Source organism: Vidua chalybeata, chromosome 13 (genome assembly GCF_026979565.1).
Source record: "Vidua chalybeata isolate OUT-0048 chromosome 13, bVidCha1 merged haplotype, whole genome shotgun sequence".
Lineage (NCBI taxonomy): Eukaryota > Metazoa > Chordata > Aves > Passeriformes > Viduidae > Vidua > Vidua chalybeata.
Window position 1 is genome coordinate 17,017,259 of NC_071542.1, and position 22,519 is coordinate 17,039,777.

The 22,519-nt window shown below is 44.2% G+C and overlaps 1 protein-coding gene across 2 annotated transcripts in view; it reads right to left on the minus strand.

The window, feature by feature from the left end:
* Positions 1 to 373: 373 nt before the first annotated feature.
* IGF1R (insulin like growth factor 1 receptor) overlaps positions 374 to 22,519 on the minus strand; it is a 171,693-nt gene continuing 149,547 nt past the window's right edge. For both annotated transcript variants that reach the window (XM_053954582.1, XM_053954583.1), the window contains exons 16-21: positions 21,131 to 21,360; positions 20,759 to 20,869; positions 19,965 to 20,124; positions 17,691 to 17,820; positions 13,929 to 14,063; positions 374 to 7,885 (exon numbers count right to left, since the gene is read on the minus strand). In XM_053954582.1, coding sequence (XP_053810557.1) covers positions 7,519 to 7,885; positions 13,929 to 14,063; positions 17,691 to 17,820; positions 19,965 to 20,124; positions 20,759 to 20,869; positions 21,131 to 21,360 — 1,133 coding nt within the window. In that variant the 3' untranslated portion in view covers positions 374 to 7,518. The remainder of the gene's footprint in view (positions 7,886 to 13,928; positions 14,064 to 17,690; positions 17,821 to 19,964; positions 20,125 to 20,758; positions 20,870 to 21,130; positions 21,361 to 22,519) is intronic.

Genomic DNA, 22,519 nt, shown 5'->3' on the forward strand with positions numbered 1-22,519 from the left:
ACACCAAGATAATGCTGGTTTTCTGGCCACTGTCTTTTTCAGTGTTACAGAAAGCTGAAAACCAGCTGCTGGCTGGCTGAATGCCTCACATGGGGATTGCTCTGTAGGTAAATAAATAACAATGCTCACCTTATTCACAGGAACCGCTTCGTGCAAAACTGCTCAAATCTCAGCCATGAAGGATCCAAAAGCTCAGTGTCTCTGGATGAAAATGCTTTTGATTTCAACCAAACAATGGCAGTACTAACTCTAATTAAGAGTAGCTCAATTAGATGCAGCCAGAAAGGGCAGAGGAAGACCAGAGCGGCTTTTCTCTGAGTTTTCTAACCTGTACTCACTTTGCATAAGGAAAACAAAATCAGAAACAAACAAATGCATACAGAATTCTTTTATTTAACTTAAATCATGTAGTACTGAAACTACTAGAAAAAAGCAGAGTAAGAGAAACTAAAGGAGCCTTAGCTTCAGCCATTCAAAATAGACAAAGTTTCTTCTTTTCATAATGTAAAGAATCCCGAGTATATCGCAATAACAGGAATAAATTCTTACAACAGAATATACAAAAACATTTTGAAATTTTTTTAATCTACTGATTCATTTTAATATAAACACAGGAATTTCTTTAGGAATAATTTATACACAGCAAGTCTTTTTATGTAGTAAATTGGCCATGTTATTGTTTAATTTTCTCTTAAAAAAATTTAAACAAGAAAAATTGGAAAATGTATTTGCAACTGCATCCATTCCTTAGCACTTTCTAGTTTTTTGTCCCAGAGGTAGACAAACTCTGGCCAATCCTTTCATCTCAAACCTCACTGGTTCAGAAAACAGAAGAAGATAAAGGTGTCCCTGTCCACAGCAGAGAGGTTGCATCTTCAAGATTTTTAAATAACAATAAATAGGGATTCCACCTTGCTCATTTCAACAAAGCTTCCAATGGTGCTCAACAGCTTTAGAGGCTGCACACAAGCATTTAAAGTGATAAGAAATTTGCAAAGAATTCTTCAAAAGTAATTACCAAAACCACCTTTCCTCTTTCCCTTATGCAGTCGCATCCTCCAAAGCACGAGGCCCCCGTGGCGCAGGTGCTGAGCGGCCCTGGGAGCCTGGGGAGCAGCAAACCCCGCTCTGTTTCCCTGACCAGTGAGGTTCCTGTCATCCATGAAGGTAACTGCCCTAGACAGCAAAGTGACATGACCAGGTAAGAGGATCCCACCCCAACCAGAGGGCTCTGGAAGACCAGGATACTGAAGATACAGAACATTTTCCCACCTCCTTTACTCACTCGCTGTATACTGGGTCACAAAGCTTGGGCGGGACAGGGGAGAGGGACAAGCCATGAACTGGACAAGTCAGCGATTCCTTTTTGGCATACTGTAAAGCTAACTAGTAACTGTACCATGGAAAAACTGATCACAGACAGACACAGCCACACACGGACACAGAAAAGTGCCCTTAAATTATATTTTAGGCATTTATAAACTACAAACATTTTATAAAATTATTCTATGTACTTACAAAACGCAATGAAACATTTAGTTAGTTCTTGTAAACCAGATCTTCGTCAACTGACTACCCGTAATCTACTGGACTTAAAGCCCTATTGAAAATGCTAATTAATGGTTACTAATCAACAGAATGCATACCCAAAAAATATATATATGAGCACACACGCATATGCACACACACAAACTAGTGAAGTCCTCAGGTACTTGCAGAACAGGCTGACTGTAGGTCAGACCGATCCGTACAGGCCAATGACCAACCACTGTCACACTCCTGGTAAGGAATTTACTGCTCCAGCTGCAAAGTCCAGAGGTTCATTTACAAGTACCAACAATCAGAATTGGGACACCTGAGCGCTGATGCTGTCCCACAGATAAAGCTCAGGATATGATCTCAAATTTCTGCCAAGCCCTGTTTTTCTGTAAATCCCCACTACTGCGTCCTTTGCTGTCAGGTGCCTCCCCACAAACTCCTCCGTGCTGACTGACCCAGCTGCTCCATGTCAGAGGTTGTTCAGCACCTCTAAGCAACCAGTTCTGAACCGAGCTGCCCTACGAAGCCCTCCTGTCTACTTGAGTTCTGTATCTTCAGCACCCCTGGCCACTTGTGTTGTTTCTACACACCATTCTTCCATCCTTGTCTGCACATCTACTCATGGGTTAAGTTGCAATACCTGGCTTTATCACTGGTTAGTAAGGAGTGGATCCCTTGCACCTTCCTCCACTGTTCAGCCCAGTGATTGAATACACGGTTGACAAACAAAATAAGAATAACAGGAAACAAGTGTTACTTGTACTAATGGAATGAAAAGGGTTTAAATATATATATATATCTATATTATAGATATACATATGCAGATATATATATATGTATATATAGATATATATGTATGGAGTTACACCAACAATAGGAGTGTTGTTCACTTAGACTTGCATTGAACCCAACACCCCTCAGCAGTTCCCAGAGGGCCTGACAGCAGCTCCCTCTGATCACCAGTCATCCTGGGCAAACTGGGCTTTCTTTCCTTTGTTTTAAGAGACCAAGAGGAGCATCAGTGCACCTGGAACCACACAGCACTTGGCACCAGCTGGGAGGAGCAGGGGCATCACACAGGGTGGCTCCACACCTTGCACCGCGCTGGGCTGCCGCCTCTGGTTTATCATCCCACCAAGGAGCACCTGATTTAGTGCCACGGCTGTGTCTGCACAGCAACCGTGTTCCCTGCAACCAAACCAGCTCCTCTGCCAGGGGCACTGTGCAGTGCCACTCAGGAGAGACCCACAGCCGAGCCCTGCGGTCCCGGCTGCCAGCTCCCCTCAGCGACGCCAGCTCGTTATCCCACCGCATCGGGACATCTCGGTGCCATTCCGCAAAATGCTGGTTTTCAGGGCTGGGTGGGCTTTTGTGTTTAATTTATAAACAAACTGGATTACTTTAACTTTATTCAAACATAGCTGAAGTTCTAAATAAATTTTCCATACCAGACAAGCCAGTGGTCTCAGGGAAGAACAACATTACAAACCATATTATGACTCTATCAAGCCAACATTAATTCTCAGTTGTTCACATGCACAAACAACTCGATTTACTGTCCAAGGGAAGTCTGCATGAAAAACCCATGTGAATAAAGCTATTCAAAATGCACAAAACACAACAAAAAAAGCTATGGAAACAAACAGAACAAAAAAGGAATTAAGCTTGAATTGCAAACACAGAATGCAATGGTATCATGAAGGTGGTTTGGTCCAGGAGAGCTGACTGCCATCACACACGGACACGAGGCCTCGTGGCTATCTTCTACTGAAGTGCTTTTTGAAATGCTTCTTGTGATGCTACGTCATTAGTGTTTCTTCCTAATGCATTGTAAAACCACCTACGTACAATTCTACAAACCAGTAACTCGGACAGTTTTAACAAAACCCTCCTAGCCAGCTGAAAGATCTGAGGATCTCCAGTTGTGGTAATCAATATGTGCAAGGGAGGGAAACAGCCACTGCACCCAAAGGTCACTTGAACATCAAACATGGAAAACCAAACTAATCTAGTAAAAACTTCCAAATTTGCTGGATTCTCAGGACTAGGGAGAAAGTCCCTCCAAAGACAAACTGTAGTAATTAACCACAGCGCTGTGTATCCAAGAGGCTGGGTACAACTCCAAGTAGCCAAGCACCACGTTACTCAGATACCACAACCAACACCTGCACAAACAGCTGCCAGAGCTGGAAAAAAAGGAAACATTATACAGCAAGCTGGTGGCAAGCTCGTGTTAGTCCTGTGTGCTTGTAAACCAGTTACATGCTGTCAGACAGCAGTTAAAATTTGATGGCTGGTCCATCAGAACCCACAGTTATAATGCATATAAACTGGGGAAGAAAAGGGAACTGACTTTTTACTGGCACATTAAAAAAATCAATTCAATGTTAGTTTGGAAAAAAAAAATTTAAAAAATCAGTGCTCTCATCAAACAGAAGCAGCAAAGACCAAAGCTGTAAATTTGATGTAGCAGCCAGTGACAGGTTTTGGTCAAGAAAGCAATGCCATCCCATATGAGCCAATTTGTTTTTGGGTTCTGATTCAGCCAAGTATCTTTCTGATGCTTGTGACATCTGAGCAAGAACTGGCAGGAATGACTTAGTCCATTCTACAGGACAAACAGAAATAACATTCCCTTTAGTATTTCTTCTGGACCTTCAAACATTGTAAACATTTGATTTCTGTAACAGATTTCAGGAAATACTCACAATTTGAAGTTCCCATATCAGGTCAACTGCATTTCCACTCATCCAAACACGCAGCATTTTGCTGCTGACCCAAGGGCTGCTGTGACAGCACATTAAAAAGCCTCAGTGTTTCCTTAAAGAATGGTCACCCTAAGTCAGACAACTCTTGGGTTTCTCCTCACAACAACAAATTTTAATAAAACAGAGAAACCCCTTGGAATTGAGGCAAATATTCTGAGGTGACCCTCTGTGGCAGGCAGTGACTGTTCCCCTCCAGAACCTAGAGCATGTGGTATATGGAGTGAGAGGTTACCAGTATCAACGGCATTTATTGGCTGCTGAGAAATGTGAGATGTACTTTTTTTTATATACACACATATAAAAAAATAAGAGTGAGGTAGATAAATGTTTGAAAAAAAAAATCAAAAACTGTCCCCGTCATACGCTAAAACCCTTATCTCAGTATTTAAATTCGTTATGGGGCATCTCTACAGTGATTTAAACTGATATCACAAAAATAAATAAAAAATCCTACATAGAATACCTTCTTAATTAACTTTTTTGTCTTTTTCATTTTCAAAAGGGAAAAATAACTATGGGACAGAGGCAAGAGAAGATAATGGGACCTAAACTACACAAGCAAAAAGCACTACAAACTTTTAAAAATCTCCAGTCAAAACTAGCAATCAGTATATTTTTTACTCATTGTTCTTACTCAAAAGATTTGAACATTTCCATCCCAGAACCACCTCTTCCTGCCATCGTTTGGTTGGATCAGTGCTAAACAAAGGCCTAGACTGGAACTAAGGTAAGATGAGCAACTGGTGCGACTCCTTGGGTGTCGACTTCCTGACGGCCCCTCCTCCCCCTCTCACCAAGGCTTCTGCAACTGAACAAACAAGCTCACTCGTCTTCTTTTGTTCTGAGGTTTGGTCTGTGATTTAAGCCACAAGCTTGGACTTGTACAGGTTTCCATAGCTGCCAACACTTCACTGTCTGCCAGCCAAGCCGCCGGCCCCAGCTCCGAGCTTCTCACCAGCCCCACACGGAAACGGCGCGGGGGCTTCCCTTTGGTTGGGGGTGGTTTTCTTCACCAGGGCTGGCAAGTGCAGCCCAGATGCCCTCCACGAGGGCTTCCCTCCACAAGGGCTTCCCCATCAGGAAGGTGAAGAGCTGGGGTTGGCTGGAGCCAGCTGATTGATGGCTACCCTAGGAATGCCTGGCATTGCCAGCTGCACCTGGCACAGCTCTTGTTCACAGGGTGGAAGGGGTAAAAGGATCTTTTTAAGGATCAGTGACCCAAAAGCCTGGTATCTGCTGTTGTACCCAACTAATAATTTAAAAAGAATACGTGTGTGTGTGTGTGTGTGTCTGTGTGGGAATGGGCGGGTGGATGTGTGAACAAGCGGGGAGGGCAGGAGGGGTAGGACCCTTGTACAACAACGAATATAAACACTGAACAAGAATGTACTAAATAGTTAACCTTTTGTTTCTGACCTGAGTTTGTATCACGCCTTGCACTGTAAGAGACTCGCGTGCTGTCTGGGCAGAGGTTAGTGGGAAGGAAGGAAAACTGGGGCTTAAAAACACCACACCACAGCACTGCCAGAGTGTTCCTGTGCGGGGTGTCCCTTCTTTCTCCTTGTCCCCCTCCAAAGCCCTGTAGCCCACACAGCCAAGATGTTGTAAAACAATGAATGGGAAGGAAAATAAAATTAAAAAAAAAATTTTAAAAAAAGGAGGAAATGTATTTATAAAAAGGCATTAAACAGTTCATGGCAAATCATATGAAAGGTATCAGTTACTGGGAAGGAGGAAGTAAAAGTTACACACTATAGTACAAAGCATAAGAAAATTTGTTGAAGTGGAAGGGAAGGGAAGGAGGGCAGACCTGAAGGTTTTCATAGATTAAATCCACAAAGATAAAGAACAAAAAAAATAGCAGCTTTTTTCTGTACAGACATATAGATGAGTATCTGAACCGTAAGAAAGTTATAAAAGTGACACAAAAGACAATGTGTATGCAAATGATCCATGGTCTAACATAGAACTGCAAGACCCTTCGAGAAGTCTTAATAATAAAGAGAAAAGGTCAACAAAGCATCATATACTTGAATCCGGTTACTGCTTTTTTTTGTCTTCTCCAATTTATGTTTCTAGGTGTTTTTTCCTTGCAAGCCTGGGAAGGAAGGCAGGCTGCAACGATGGAGATCTCGGCCGCTTATTTTCAGCTTTTTCGTAACTCATTTTTGGCGGGCAGTTGACTTTTTTTGTACAAAATGCACGTGTTTGTTTAGCTCACCACTGCCAGTTTTGTCCAGAATTCACTGGGATGGGGACAGGGGTGGAGGGAGGGCAGGTTCTTTACCCCATCCCTTTTATCTTCTCCATCACAAGAAAAAAAAATAAAAATCACATTTTGTCCAGTTTTGAAAAAAGATCTAGACAATTTGACTTTTTAAATTTTTTTTTTTTTAAATACCAGTGCATGACTGAATAGAACACATTGGTCAGGATCTGTTTTGAACAGAGCAGTTGATTACTGTGCTCCTTCCATGACTACAAAAAAACAGAAAAGAAAGCAAAAAAACAAAAACAAAAAACAAAGAGTTCATTTTTTTTTTTTTTTTTTTTTTTTGGCAAAATTTGGCAGCGTTGAAAATGGTAACAGCCTTGGACGAATGATGGCCCTTTTTTATTCTTTTACATGTTCCTAAAAAGATTAAAGAGCAACATTAAAAATCCAGTCTTTTTTAGTTTAGGGTTTTTGTGTGTGTGGTTTTTTTGTTTGTTTGTGGTTTTTTTTGTTTGTGGTTTTTTTTTATAAAGACCTACAGTGTTAGGCAGGTGCTTGCAGGGGTACTGGGAACCACCTGGCCTGCAGTATCTTTGATCTGATAAAAGTGCTGTACGGTTGAACTTGCACGCAGATATGTTTCCCATTATGAAGCAAAAAGAGAGACAGAAAGAAAGAGAAAGAAGAGAGAGGAGAGAGAGACATCAGATCTCAAGTTTTCTGTTGCTATTAAGTGTTAACATTAAGAGTTTTAAAAGGCCAACTGTGTGCCCCATGACTGGAGTCCTTGACTGAAACAAACATCTGCTTGCATATTGAAAAAAAAAGAAAAAGACGGTAACTTGTTTACTGAAAAAAGGGTTCTCCCAAGTGCAGCTATGGCAGTTCTGAAGATCCACTGAGGTACAGTAGGCTTTTGAATATATTGTGATTTTCTTTCTTTCTTCCCCCAATGCCTGTGTTTGTGTGTGTGTTGTTTCTGCGAGGCTCCGAGGATCAGCAGGCCGAGGACTGGGGCAGCGGCAGGGCCCTCTCGTTCTTGCGGCCCCCGTTCATGTGCGCGTACGGCTGTCGCTCCTCGAAGCTGGCCCGCAGCACCACCACGCCGGGGCCGTTCTCGGCCTTGTGTCCTGAGTGCTTGTCAGTGGGTTGCAGGGTGGAGGAGGGGTCTAAAGGAATGCTCTCCATGTTTTCAGTCTCCAGGTCAAGCTCCTCTGTGTCCGGAGGCTTGTTCTCTTCACTGTAGAAGAAGGAGACCTCTTTGAAGGCTGGGTCCAGCTCGTCTTTGATGCTACCGATGATTTCCAGGAAGGAGGGTCTCATTTTCGGGTTGTACTGCCAGCACATGCGCATCAGTTCGAACCTGGGCAGGGAACACACAGGAGAAACTTTTACTGAGGGGTTCTAGAGCCACGACTGGGTCAGACCACACGTTTTAGAGAATCATCCCATCCCGAGGGAAGCCAAAGTGACAGAACTTTCACAGGCCGCTTCCCCAGGGTTGTGGGTTCAATACCTGTAACTCACCATTTACTTAAGACTTGGACTTGATGATCCTGGTGGGTCCCCTCCAGCTCACAATATGCTGCCAATCTCTGGGTCACATTTCCACCTTCCTTCTCATCACCCATTTACTCCCACCTCACCTTTTCTGCTCCCTCACACACACCTGCCCACACCTTGTGTCTCACAGGTACCTGACATCCAGAACCATTGCATACTTTTATTCTGACTTGGTATTTCTCTTTTTCCCCTAAATTACCCTGTGCTTACTCAGCCATAAGCTACAAGATTGCACCTCTTGGAGTATCTTTTTCAAACAACTCATCCTACCCCATCAATACTGACTTGGGAAAAAATTAAAATAGGAAATACAGGCAAGGTAAAGCACCGCCTTTTTCCCCTGAAAGAAGAAAATTACATTAAAATTAATTGTAATCCCCAGCGGACATTTGGCAATCTCAAAGACATTCTCTAATCTTTTTATTTTAAAATTAGGTTGTTTTCATTTACGGCCGGGGATGCATTAATATTTTACAGAGCGTGAGATCATCTGTTTAAGCACATCCATGATTAGATCTGTACAATGTCCCATGCTGGCAAAACAAAACCACAAAATGAAACCGTAATACAGACATAATGAAAACAGAATTTTCATGACACAGCAAAATTGGATATTCCCAGGAGATCGCCCTGAGCTTTAAACATAACACAAGAAAGGATTTCATCGTGTGTGAAGGTGGAATAGGGATGCCTTCTGTTAACACAGCGCAGTAATAGGACAAATTTAAATAAGAAAAGGAAGATTAGCATTAATTCTTCGAGCCAATCCTCTGTGTACACAGTGCTCAGAGGAACACGCTGTGTGGAGGAAGTCACTGCTGGCCAAAACTACTACTCTGTGCTAGAGTAAGAATGGATCTAAAAATAAAATAAAGCCAAGAAAGATCTCTCAGTTAAGGTAACGCACATCTCTGACTCACCTGCCAGCACTGGCACCTGCAGCCCTAATCAGAACCCCTTGGCTTGCTGGGGTTTATTTCCCACCTCTGCCAGCCTTCCCTTAAGCCAGGTCACCTAAACTTTTAGCTTCAATTCTAGAGAACAACAACACCATATTTCGAACTTCCACAGATTTTCAGGGCTCAAATGAGTAATTTTATTTGAGCTTTTCATTAGCTCTCACTGATTTGTGCCTTCAGTTGACCAGATCTCTGCATCACAAACAAATTCACTCTCTTTTTGTATAGGACCTAAGTTCATCCCAGAGTAATGCCCCTGCTCTAGAACAAGCCTTCCAACAGGACCGACACTGAACTGGAGAAGCCTGGGCTCTGCAGCCCATGGTGGGTCTGGAGAGAGTTCAGGAGCCCTGGCCTGAAACAAAACCCCAGCAAAGAAAGCCCCTGTCCAGAAACTCGGGAAATTGGGAAATACTGTTGCACCTCCACTGTGTTCTCAGCTGACGTGAACCAGCAGAGAGGGCAAGTGGCTGTGTTTGGGCTGCAAACACTGCTGAGTGCTTCAACCAAACCCAAAGCAATCTTCACTGAAGTGCATCTAAAGTGCCCAATATCCCTGCCAGAGCTCCACTGGCACCGCTCCGCGTGAACAAACGTCAGCCACCTGAGAACGGCCTTGTGACACCCAGCAAGAGCTGGCAAAACCAGTCCGTGCTGGGAGAACTCCCCGGGTACTCAATGCTGCATTGTAACCGCACGTAGACACGTAAACACTGCCCAGCTCCTGCTTGTTTTTGAGTCTGTGAAAAGCCTTTCAGAGCAAAAGCGAAGCCAGACTATAAAACTGCACCGTACCCTCACCCACAACGGTGAGGAAAGCTTGAGACATAAATATATAAAATCCATTTCTGTTACTTCATTGCTGTTTCCCTTCCAGCTGACTGCTGTGTCCCTGAATAGAAGCTTGGCTGGAGCCAGGAACTCTGGATATTCGCTGGCGCTGCGCCCCGAGGCCTAAGGGCAATGCTAAGGAGATACCACAAGCAGCGGAGTAATGCATGTGACATCAGCACAAACAAGGACATGTGATGTTTCTTTTAAGCCATTCCAGATTTAAAAACCCTACAGAGTTCCCATAAAAGGATTTTTTTTTCCCTTTTTAACTCTGTGTGTTCACAGGCCTTGTTTACATTATCTTAAACAAAATAAAAACCTTTCCAATAGACAGTGGAGGAATTTACAGGCTGTTAATACAACCTGAGCAGATTTATAAAGTACGTTCCTGACTGGTGGCAAGTGAGCTCCAGGGAGCTGGAGGCACCACCATGGGTTAGGGGAATAGTCAACATCCCTCTGTGCACTGAACAGAAACTGAGTTATGTTTTGTAGTGAGACATAAAAAAAAAAAAAAAAAAAAAAAAAAAAACCAAAAAAAACAGAAAATGGAAAGTTCCTATAGAAGCTGCATTCCATTTGTGCTTTGCAATACACTTGATTTGGTGGGGAAAAGCAAAAGGACCCAAAAGGACCTCCCCTCCCCTGCTGGTGCTGCCAGTGCCTCTGCAGAGCAGACCCCGGGTTGTAAGCAGGAACAAAGGGAAATCAGCACTGCGTAAATAGTCTACAATGCATGTGGGGGAAGCAATCCTGCTTCAAAAACAGAGTGGAATTCCAGCCTCCACAACTTTTAAAAGCCCCATGGGAACACACTGTCTGAGAGCTTCAACTGTACCAAAGCTTGGTGCCACGCAGCCGTCACCTGATGAGCAGTGCCATAACAATGGGAGGACATAAAAACATCACTGAGTGCACAGGAAGAGGAGAAAAACAGCAAAGCTTCTCCTGGCACTGTCTTACTGAACCATCTGTCTTATTGCATGGTTCTGTCTGCAGAGCCACGCGAGCTATGCCAAGAGGGTGTAGCATAAACACAACTGAGGCTTGTTTCACCCTGTACAACAGTAAAGAGCCTCCAGAAATACCCTCCCCTTTGTGCTTTGCCCTTTTCACAGGGATTCACTACCTCCCAGCCACAGGACAATCCCCTGTAAAATCCCCCTTTGGCCAAGCATCCTCTGCCCTGCACAGCCACACCGTAGAACAGAACCTTTCCAGCTCCACCTAAAAGCTACTGACTCACTGTGCCAGGGTCAGGGGAGCACAGGCACTGACAAGCATGACCAGCACAGCAGGGATGGAGACACAGAGGGTCCCAGCCTGCCTGCACCCTGCAGAATTCATGGGGGGAACACGAGGTCCTGAGGGGAGCTCCTGCTCTGTGGCTGGAGGCTGCAGGGCTCTGTCACCATCACATCACCTGCACGGCTAAAAATAGCAGATTTGGTGACAGCAAGACTCTTCTCTCTGTTCTCATCTACACTTCCCCCCAGCAGTTACCCCCTCCACCTGTTCTGGAGGTTTCTCTCTGTCAGCACACTCCCCTCTCTGCACAGACAGCTCCACTGATGTTCTGACCAGAATTTCAGCCGCTTCCAAGCCAAGAAAGAACAAAGTTCTTGTGCTTTTGTAGCTACCCCAAGAGACACAGGAGCACAGAGCTCCCCCTTCTTACCTGCCTCCAGGCAGCACCAAGCCCAAGTGACCTCCCTGCAGCCAGGCTTTGCTTTTGGGACATCTGGAGTTAATATTAGGAGTCAATACTAATGTATCACAGACCAGTCTCCACCAGCCAAAATTTGTGCTACCTAAAAAGTACCTCCCACTAGCACAGACATGCCAAGAAACCTGCCTTTAAACACAGTCTTTTAGCAATCTCCACAAAGAAGAGGATCCCTTGGTTTACAAAGGGTTCCATAAAGCACTGTATAAAGCAGTGGCCTGGAACATGCTGGGATGCAGGGTAAGATCCATGTGCAATTTCAGGGCTCTTAGACACAGTTAGAAACACTCTTCTGCCCATGTTCTGATCCTCCTGTAGGTCCCCAGCTGACAAGGAGGTTACTGGGCCCTGGAGAGGACCTCTGCCTACAGAGCAGGTCTGGTCCTGCCAGCAGTCTGTGGGTGAGGGCTGGGAGCAGTGGGGAGGTCACCGAGGGTGGCACAGCACTGTCACAGCTTCCTGGGCAGGGAAAGAAGTGAAAACATGCAAAGAATAAAGCACCACAGGAACATAAGAGGTTTTTTGATTGCCAAGTGCATGTGCAGGAACAAAGGTGAAGGTTACTCTTGGAGCGCCCTACTGTTATTCCTACAACAGCCTACTTGAATTTCAGCAGATTTGGGTGTCTGTACTAAAAGAAAGACAAAACAAGCTGAAGGGGAGCAAAAGCACATCACAATAAGGTCATACTTTTTTTTTTTTTTTTCTTTTTACATTTGGGATAAAGCCAAGATGTTTTATACTTAACTTTATCACTAAAAAAAAAGCAAACAAAAAAATCGCCACTAATGTGGATGTGCCTTAGGTCAGAGTTCAGCCTCATTCCTTTTTCTGACAGAGCAAAGCAGCACAATTCAAAGGCAGATTTTTTTTTTTTTATTCTGCACCTCTGCACTGTCAGGCTGAATCCTGCTGGGCAGAACCAGCATGTGAACAGCTTCTCCATGAGGAGCAGCACAAGAAAGGCCTTGGCTCTTACACACCGGTGCAAGAATTTGCTCTGCCAGACTTTAAGCAAGTTCTCCCAGCTCACAAGCCAGGACCTTGAAAGTGGATTCATCCAGTAGCAACAGCCCTGGAGCAGAGGAGATTCCCTGAGGAGGGGGAGGAAGGAGAACTGGGTGGGCTGCAGCAGAGAGAACTTCTGGCCTGACTCCCCTCCCAGCCCTGCTCATACCACACACGCCCCAGCTTAACAGGGAATTTCTAATGCTGGATCTCTCCCCAGTGAGGTTGTTCTCACTGCAGAGGTGCTTTCTCCTGTGAACCCAGGGAGCTGAACCCATCACATCCCTGTCCTTCCCCATTTGTGCCCACCCCATTACACAGCTCTGACCACGTTAAACAATGTCCAGTCAATCCGACTGCCAGGAATTCTCCACAGCATCTTGAAAGGGAAGGAATGTGAAACCAAGGAATCACATGGCAGCTACACCTCCCCCTGCATATACCACCCACCCCCCTCAAACAACAAAACAACACTGCCTGTCATCTGAAACCACAGCCAGGCTCCAGCCAAAAAAGCTATTTTCCTAAGAATCCCAAGCAGCTGAGGCCCTTAAGTGATTGTATCCCTTCTGTGGGCCTCCAACAAATTTCAATAACTGCAAGACGCAGTATTTCCTTCCCAAAAGTCAGTTTGGGAAGTATATCAAAGCAATAAAGTCTGAACAACTGAAACTGCTGTACACAAAGGCCAGCAGAAGTATTTCAGCAATGTAAAGCTAAAAACTGAAGCTGCTGCACTGCACACCCTCTGCTGCTGTGAGGCTTTGGGTCGATCCTGGGGCAGGGAGAGGTTTTTCTGTGGAAAACCTCAGCCTGTGCTTGCAGGGAAGGAAACTGTTAGCAGGGGGGATTGGTTTATCTTAATGGGACAAGTGCTGTGGCTGAAACAGTAGATCCAATCCAGCTTCAGATACGTTGATTTATCTGTATGAGAACTAAAAAGTTGAATTCCAGTGTTTACACATATTTCAGCTTGTCCCATGCTCTCTTCTCTCTTTATGCTCAACAGAATTACTTTAAGCAGAAGAGATATGATTTCGGCACAGAGCCTCCTGATGTAGCAAATGTCACTTATGAAGTGACATTTTTATTCAGTAACACAAAACTTGGATTTTATTTACTTATTAGAGGAGATAGCCCAACATGCAAAGTTGTTTTGTGGAATGTCTCACTACCATGAAACACTGGATTGACAGACTGAGCAGCCCCTCCCACGATTCACTCTCTAAGAGCCCTTCCTGTGGTAGCTGCCAAGAGCAGACCCTGCAGGGCTCAGGAGGCAGGGGCTGTGCCCACAGGGCAGTGGTGGCACTTACAGCATGTCAGGACAGTTGTCTGGCTTTTCCAGCAGCCCCCCTTCCATGACGAAGCGCAGCACCTGCTCGTTGGTCATGCCCTGGTACGGCTGCTCCGCCAGCGTCGCGATCTCCCACAGCACCACTCCGAAGGACCTGCAGGAACAGCACAGCTTTAGGGCTCCCAGCCATCTTTACAAGGCTGTACTTCTTACAAGATGCTGAGTGTATCCATGGGTGTTTTCTAGGTGTCCATGGGTGTTTTCTTTTAGCAAAGAACTCCAGTTGTTCAAAAAACACGTGCCTGTGGTGACAGTCACGACCCCTCCCTCAAGAGACTGCTGACTTCAAACACCACCACTTTAGTGAGAAAAGGGCTCAGGTGAGAAAAACCCCTTTGTGCCATGCATGTAACTGTGTTCTTGAAACACAGCTTCCAGCTCCTTCCAGATAACTACAAAGGACAGCAGAAGTGAAAAAAGCAGTTTATCTAATAATAGGAATTGATTACTGGCAAAGGAAGATAAGCATAGTTATGTAATTGGGTAGTTTGAACCTAAGTATTGATACTTTCTAAAAATATCTCCATTTAAAATTAGATTATTGAGCAGACACAGCTCAAATTGTCTGCCCTGCACTGAAGAGTCATCTACTTTTAGAGCTGCTGGGCAAAGAAGGAAAATCTCGATGCTGTCTGACTTGTGTGATAAAATGCTGAGTCAAGCTGAGTGAAAAACACGCAGTTCCACTGGGGGGGTGTTATGAAAACAGGAGTCCAGTGTCATTAGCTGGTTATGGCCCTGTGGTTTTATCTTTCAGATATCCCTGGGATCTAAACTGGTTGGCATCTGGAGCCAGAAGCCACAAACTGCCTTGCAATTGTTTTCCTTTTAGGGGAGGGAGGGACAGGGGGTCAACTCAACATTTGGGTGCCTTTGAAGCTTCTTTGATCACCGCAGGGATAACGAGGACAAGTCTTGCACACCTACTCATCAGATTATCCTAACAAATAAACTCAGATTGCTCCTTCCAGGCAACTTCCAGCCTTGAAACAATGCAAGATGCTGAGGATTTATTTATAGAAATCCACCCTCACCCTGAACAGTATTACATTAATTTTAAAATGTCCTCCTAACTACAACAAAACCAGCCCTGTCTAATTACCTCATTCTTCAGCCTGAAAAGCATTAAAAGAATGAGTTGCTAAAATAAAGCTCCACCCTTCAAACCTCCAGACACTCTTCCTTCCTGCAGTTGCCATTTCACCTTACAGCTTATAAATCCTGGACTCCAACCACTCAACAGGATTTTCTATTTTTGACATCTTGGCTTCTAAAACTGATCTCGAAGAACATGGAACTACATGTCACAGTATCTGCCCAGAAAGGCAGGAAAAACAATCTCAACCTTTTGTTTACTGTTTGATGCAAAGAGATGGCCCCCAAAACAGCCAAGCTCCACAGTTTACACTGAGCAGCTTCAAATCTGAACCAATAAAAGGATTCAGGGAATTTTTCCTGGCATGAAGAGATCTCCAATGTATAGTGCCTGGTGTAAAAGTCACTGAGAAGGAATGAGCCTTTTAGCCATAAGCAGATCAAGTAAATAGACAGTATTTCATGACACTGTTAAGTCAAGTTCCACAACATTTGGAATTTAAATTGAAATTTCTTCGTAGCTCTGGATACATGCTCTAAACAAACAGCAAATTTCTCATGTTGAGCCTGGTTTTTTGTGCCTCCAGACAAGTATACCCCTATGAACCAAATTTCAGAGTAAATCACTTCCAACAATTAAGATGCCAAACCACCCCAATGAGAAACTCTCTGAAACACCCAAGAGTACTGTGAGCCTCCTCTCCATAAAACAATTTTTTTCCTCTCTGTGCTTACAAGTAAAAATCCATCAAGATTTTACTGCTCCTCCTCTTCAGCTTTCCAATCCTGTAATCAGTAAAGTACTTTCCAGGCCAGGATATTCACTCAGATTGTCCCACTGATGAACTGCAATACCGTTTGCACAATCCTGCTTTGGACTGAGCAACCAACAAATGCCAAATCATGGAATCCCAGGATGGCTTGGGCTGGAAAGGAACTTAAAGCCCATCGTGTTCCACCCCTGCCATGTGCAGGGACACCTTCCACTATCCCAGGTTGCTCCAAGTCCCGTCCAACCTGGCCTTGGACACTTTCAGAGATGGAACAGCCACAGCTACTCTGGACACCCCGTGCCAGGGCCTCACCACCCTCACAGGGAAGAAATTCTTCCCAATATTCAATCTAAACCTCCTCTCTTCCTTGTTAGGGAAGCACTCAACATACTTCCTGCAACAACTACAGAACTAATTTACATCTGGCACCTTATTTGGCGTCACCTGGGTTTTTTTTTTTTTTTTTGTTTGGAATTTTGAGTTATATTTAAAGAATAGCATCACTTAAGAGTCCCAGGCTAAAAGAAAGCACATGTGGAACACACATGGGACATCCCCAATGCTCACCCTGAGCTGCTGAAGAACCCTTTGGAGGCAATGGCTGAACCTGAAAATTCCTGTTGTGTGGTTGGAACAGTCAGCTCTGCCAGCTCTTCACTCCCAGCTTGGTCAGTTCTGCATCTGGGGATTTTCTAGTGATGTAGTCCAAATTTCTGTCTGCTTTGTGAAGCCATTACAAGTCCCAAAATTCTTTTACTGGGGGGACTGCCAAAAGCATGCCTGCACTGTTCAATCAGATAAATGGCTGATACAGGGCTTCCCTTCAACTCAGTGTGGTTGTTTTCATCTGCTTCCAAGTCTGAGGGTTACTGGATTCAAAAGTAAGTTACTAGCCATATGTAAAATAAAATTTAAGCATCACTCTGGTGCTTTGCTTTTTCACTTTAATTCCTCTTAGGAACTTTTTGTTCAGAGCTGGTGCTGTGAACTACAGACCACTGACTCCAAACTCCTCAAGCTGCTCACAGAAAATGCAGTTTACTCCTAAAACACCATTCCTACTGACTTCTAGACATTTGGAGGCAATCAGCTGCCAATTCTGTAACAGATCAGCAGTAAAAACATCTTGTTAGGAAGGCAGAGAAACCATAAAAGACAGAGGAGAAGTTCTGCCAGTACACAACTATCTTGTGCCAAGTCCTCTCTACCTATCTCCAAAAACTGAGGGGTGTGTGGGGAATTGTTCCAGGGGATTACTTCTCCTAAGTACACACCTCTATTAATAACTGCACAGATACAGCAAGCATGCAGTGTGCTTTGAAAGAAAACCCTATTTCTGCATTTTGCAGTATATAAACCAAGCAAACAAAGCTCCAAATAGAGAGGGATATGCACAAGGGAGAACTCCCCAAAAAAAGCCTGTGAGTGTACACAACCCATCTGGGGGAAAGTGATGTTATTTACACAGAAGGTTTTGATGGAAAAGCAGGTCAGCACTAGGAAAACCTTTCTGTACTCTTGGCAACTTTTAATGCTTTTTTTGAAGGAGGACAATTTAAAAAATGACAACTTGCTCTTCCAGATGAAGGTAATGTTTTTCACTGCACAACTGATTTTACAACTAACAGCAGGAAACACGCTGCCACCTCCAGTTCTGGAAATCCATTTAATTCTGCTCTCCCTGAGAGCAAAATTCAACCTCATGAGTTCTTGCTGAAACATGAACTCACAGAACAAGAGGTTACCTTTGAATGGACAGGAGATGCAGTACACTTAGTTAAGTCTACTAAAACAAGAAGACAGGCTAGAAAGAAGGAGCTTGAAGCAGTTTTTCAGAGCCCCTTTTTTGTTACCAGACGTCGGAGTGCGTTGTGAAGACTCCGTCTTTCAGCGATTCCGGGGACATCCAGCGGACAGGCAGCAAACCCTTCCCTCCTTTCCGGTAATAATCTGTCTCGTAGATATCTCTTGTCATGCCAAAATCTAGAAGGTAGAAATACTCTGAGTTTGTGTGAGAAAATGAGGAACGTTTCCCCTTCCTACAAGGCAGAGAATCACACTTGGATGTGAGGAATCTGCGCTGCGTTCCCACGACACTTGGCTTTGCAGACACTTCAGCTGCTGCCTCAGGGCTGGTGACCTTCCCTCCCAACACCAACACACTGTGCCACTGACTTCAGGGGTGACAAGTCTGAATGGTTTAAAAATAGGAATGTGAAAAGTTACAGCATTTATGCTCAAGCTTTGCAGTAAGATGAGTCTTCTGAAGGTCATATAATTCACTAATTGTTCCCCAAATCCAGCAATTTTTGCTTTTTTTTTTTAAGGAGCTCCTTTAGTACTTCTAACTATTGGGTTTAATGGAACAATCTCACATGCTGAAGGAAATACTTCTCTTGGTTTTCTTTTTTCTGTTTCCAAAGGTAATCCAAGTTTCTGTACAATATTCCGTTTCAAGTGCTACAGAGGATTATGCTGTTCATTTTGATTAACACACCCAAATATTAAAGACATACTTCCGGTTTATGTCCATGCTTAGCTGTAAATTCGTAAGCATTTGCAAAACTTGGATCTAAAAATGTTCATCCTCCTGACTGTAACTCAGATTTATTCCAGTGTTTTTTTCTCTACAATCAGCCTGAGACAGAATTTCTGGGTCTCACACTTGTCTATTGAATCCAGTTACTGTGTTCTCAAAAAGTTAATAAATTAGAGGTCATCAGTCCATTGACTGATATTAAATGCTGTCTGATGACACACAGGACAAGATTCATTTTACCAACACAGACCTGTATTTGTCCCTTTTTTCCCCCAGGAAACATGCACAGAACTCCCCCAGCTCTCTCAGTATCACCAGTCTGTGGTGAGTGACCAGCCAGGGGTACCAGGGACACCGGTACCCGGGGTGATCATGACTAAAAAGCCCATCTGTGCAGCTCTTCCATCACTCCCACACACCAGGGTGACTTTATCCTGGCTGAACGGAAGATTCTTTCAAAATGTAATGCAAATAAGAAACAGACATGCAGTGAGCACAGGGTAGTGTGGCATAAAGCTCTTCCTCTGAGATCTGAACAGTCTGAGTTGGTGTGTTCCAGCCAAGATGCTCCTAAACTGTTTCAGCATGAGGGGATTTTTAATGCTGCTACATAAACAAGAGCAGTGTAGCACATTTACAAAATGCTTTTGGGGTAACCATGAACACGTTAAAGGGAAGAAATGCACCATATCTTCCATTTACAGAATTGTAAAACAAGCTGATGGGGGCAGGAGGAGAAAACTGGAATGGGAAGGATTTAGGCTGACTTCCCACGAACCTGCAGAAAATACACAAAATCCCCAAAAGATCTTATTTCCTAATTAACTGACTCAAAATGAAATCATTTTTTCTTTCTCCCAAATGACAGGATTACTTACACAAATTATCAAAATAGCTGAGTTAAGCTCAGAGAAAAAGAATTAGTTTCCTACAGCAGAAGGCTGTTGCTATACATGTTATTTTAATATGCACAACTCAAAAACAGCCAACAGCTTAAAATCACTCTCTCTGGAGAGAAGACTGAAAAAAACTCATCTGACACTATTTTGGAGGGATGGTGAAAGGAAAAAAAAAAGGGTGATCTAACAGCAGAGCAGAAGAAAAGCCATTCAGCTGTCTGGGAAGCAGAACTCCAGTTTAGACTGGAAAGCACCCAGCTGAAGTCATTCCACTTCCAACTCAGATATGATTTAAAATAATCCTAAAATTCTCATTCTTAAATCAATAAACAGGAGGCAGAATTATTTTTGTGCATTGTCAGAGACATGAATGACACACCAGTGGTAACTACACCATCCACCCAAATGTCTGCAGTACCTGAACCTAAATCACTGCCTCTTTTTAAACCCACATGCTGTACTGTTGGCTCACTGGAACAACAGCAAGCAGAGGTATTCCAGAGGTTTCAACTCAGTGTTAACTGCTCACAGGTCTTAAATCACAGCAAGTCTTCACAAGGAACATATTTCATTCTGCAGATATTTCAACTAGAGCGGAGTTAAAAAAAATTTAAAAAAATAAAAAGCCTTCTAAGACACTGATTTTCCAGGATGATTCTATGAGCTGTGTCAGGGTCAGGACAGCCCACCTCCAATTTTGACTGTGAAGTCCTCGGCCACCATGCAGTTCCTGGCGGCGAGGTCCCTGTGCACGAACTTGTTGGCGTTGAGATAGGCCATGCCGTCGGCGATCTCTCCCGCCATCTGGATCATCTTCTTCAGCGTCGGGGGCGCCTGCCCAGGGTTGTTCTGAGCAACATGAAGATCAAACAGTTAACAGACCACATCCATTCTCCTGTGCACATACTGTCCTCATGCTCTCTGTTCCTTTAATTTATCCACACTGGAATTTCTAGATCAAGGGCAAAAGCTGCTGAGCTCATTTTCTACATAGGCTGCTGTGATTTCAGTGGCAAGTGACCTGTGTGTCATCTTTATCCTTCAGACTCTGCATCATAGGAGACAATTTTAGCTGTTAGACTGATGGTCTATGCATGAGAGTTTGCACAGGAGCTAAGACAACAGATATTTACTTTCCAGCAGGGGCAATGGGCAGGACACACAACATGAAACAATTATCCTAACACGTGTTTTCTTAAACCAGCCAATTTCTGTAACATCTTGATGAGAAAGAAAATCAGACAAGAGACCGAATGCAAATCTGGAAAAGAGGACTCGGTGGCACAAGAAGGGACCTATTCCATGTGGCACCCTGGGCTGCCTCATGAAAGAGCTGTTGGAGATCACGCAACAGCTCATGTTTTGTCCTTAGACTGAAGGAGAAGGGCAGGAAGGGCTAATTGCCTGCTGCTTCCAACGTGAGGCTGTCTTGTTCAAGATGATTCAAACTGAAGAAATAAACATCCAGCGACTCATGACTCACCTCTGTGTCTGGCCTCAATGATCTCAGGTAACTTTTGAGGTCCCCACGTGTCATCAGCTCCATGATAACCAGTGTAGGCTGGCCCTGAGAAACAACACCAAGCAGCCGAACCTGGCAGAGGAGAAACAAATGTTCAGTGCAAGTATACAAGTACAGCTAATTATCATTTATTCATGCTGATATGTAGCCCTGTGGGAAAGGTCTGAATGTAGATTCGGTTCCTCTTTCTGACTGGGGTTTCACGATAATATTACAAAGCTGCGCAGAGTTGAAGCTAAAATCCCAAATTCCCACTTCAGTCCCAGAACAGCCTCGTGTCAATGAGCACCAGGGCTGGATGAGTCACAGCCTCGTCACATCTTCAGGACTCACCACATGGTGACAGTTGAACTCCTTCATCACCGAGGCCTCGTTCAGGAACTCGATCCTCTCGCGCATGCTCGCGGACTCATTGACCGTCTTGATGGCCACCCTGGTCTCTGGCTCATCCTTCACCACTCCCTTGGCTATTCCCTCGTACACCATTCCAAAGGAGCCTTGCCCAAGCTCCCGACACATGGTGATCTTCTCCCGGGGCACCTCCCACTCGTCTGGAACATACACTGAGGGGAGAGAGAACAGGCCGTGATGTTCCACAGTTCAAACCCCACATAGAATGTTGAGACCATGCGTGCAAACAGGGCAGGGGGATGGTGGCATACAAGTAAATCTGAAAGAAAGGTGGACTTGAAGCGGCTTCACTACGGTACTGACATGTGGGGACAGAAATAAGGAACCTCAAAGCCAAAACCAGGGTGCAAAGAGGCTCAAATCAATGCTTTAGGTTAAATCTTTTCTTGGAATCCTTGCTCTCCTAACTCTCCCAGACAGCAACAAACATACCTGATCATCTGTATCAGTTTAGTGTCTGCTGTATTTTCTATTAACACTGATTTTATGGCTAGAGGGAAGCAGACTCTGATCCAGGAGTTCTTTGCATGGCACTATTCTGATCCCTTGCACACATACCATTGCACCAGCAAAGGCAGAACTTGCTGCTGCTGCTGCAGGTCTTTGATCTGAGGCAGAAAAGAGCTCTCAGAAGGTGACTGCCAGGAGGCAGGACTGCCTCAGGCAAGAAGACATCCAAGTACTCACTGATGCTGCTGCCTATCAGTCACCAAAGGAGGGGACAGCTGTGTCACATGCTCTGCATGGGTGAAATGACAGGATGAAAACAGAGGATTATAGCATGAACAGTGACAGACCTTTGACCCTAATGGTGTTGCTACAAAAAAACCCAGTAAAATAGTCTGCTGCCACTCTGGGTAAACCCATTACTCTCCTGGGGGCTTTTGGAAATACTGCTCCAGCAAGAATTCTACAACAGCAGCACCAAACTAAACCATAAACAGGAAAACCGAGGCCTCAAGGACATTTGTCTGGTGGTGTGATTTCTTCAAGTAGTGGGTTTGATTCAATAGGGCAAAACAGAGCTTAAAAGAGCAAACATGAATGAAAGACCACAAATTCATTCATTCCAGTGAAAACATCACTGGACGAGTAGATGTCAATCTGAAAGTGAAACTAGTGAATCCAAATTTGCCTCAGGTGGATGAAACTACAGGAAAACAATTCAAAAACTCCCCAGTTTCAACAGACAAGTGGCATTTATGTATTAGCAATTGTGGATTCCAGGGCTGTCCTAATAAAATAGGGCAAGTGGCTTTACAGCACATCTTTTAGGGTTTCATACCTTTCAAAGTCAGACACCAAGAGAAC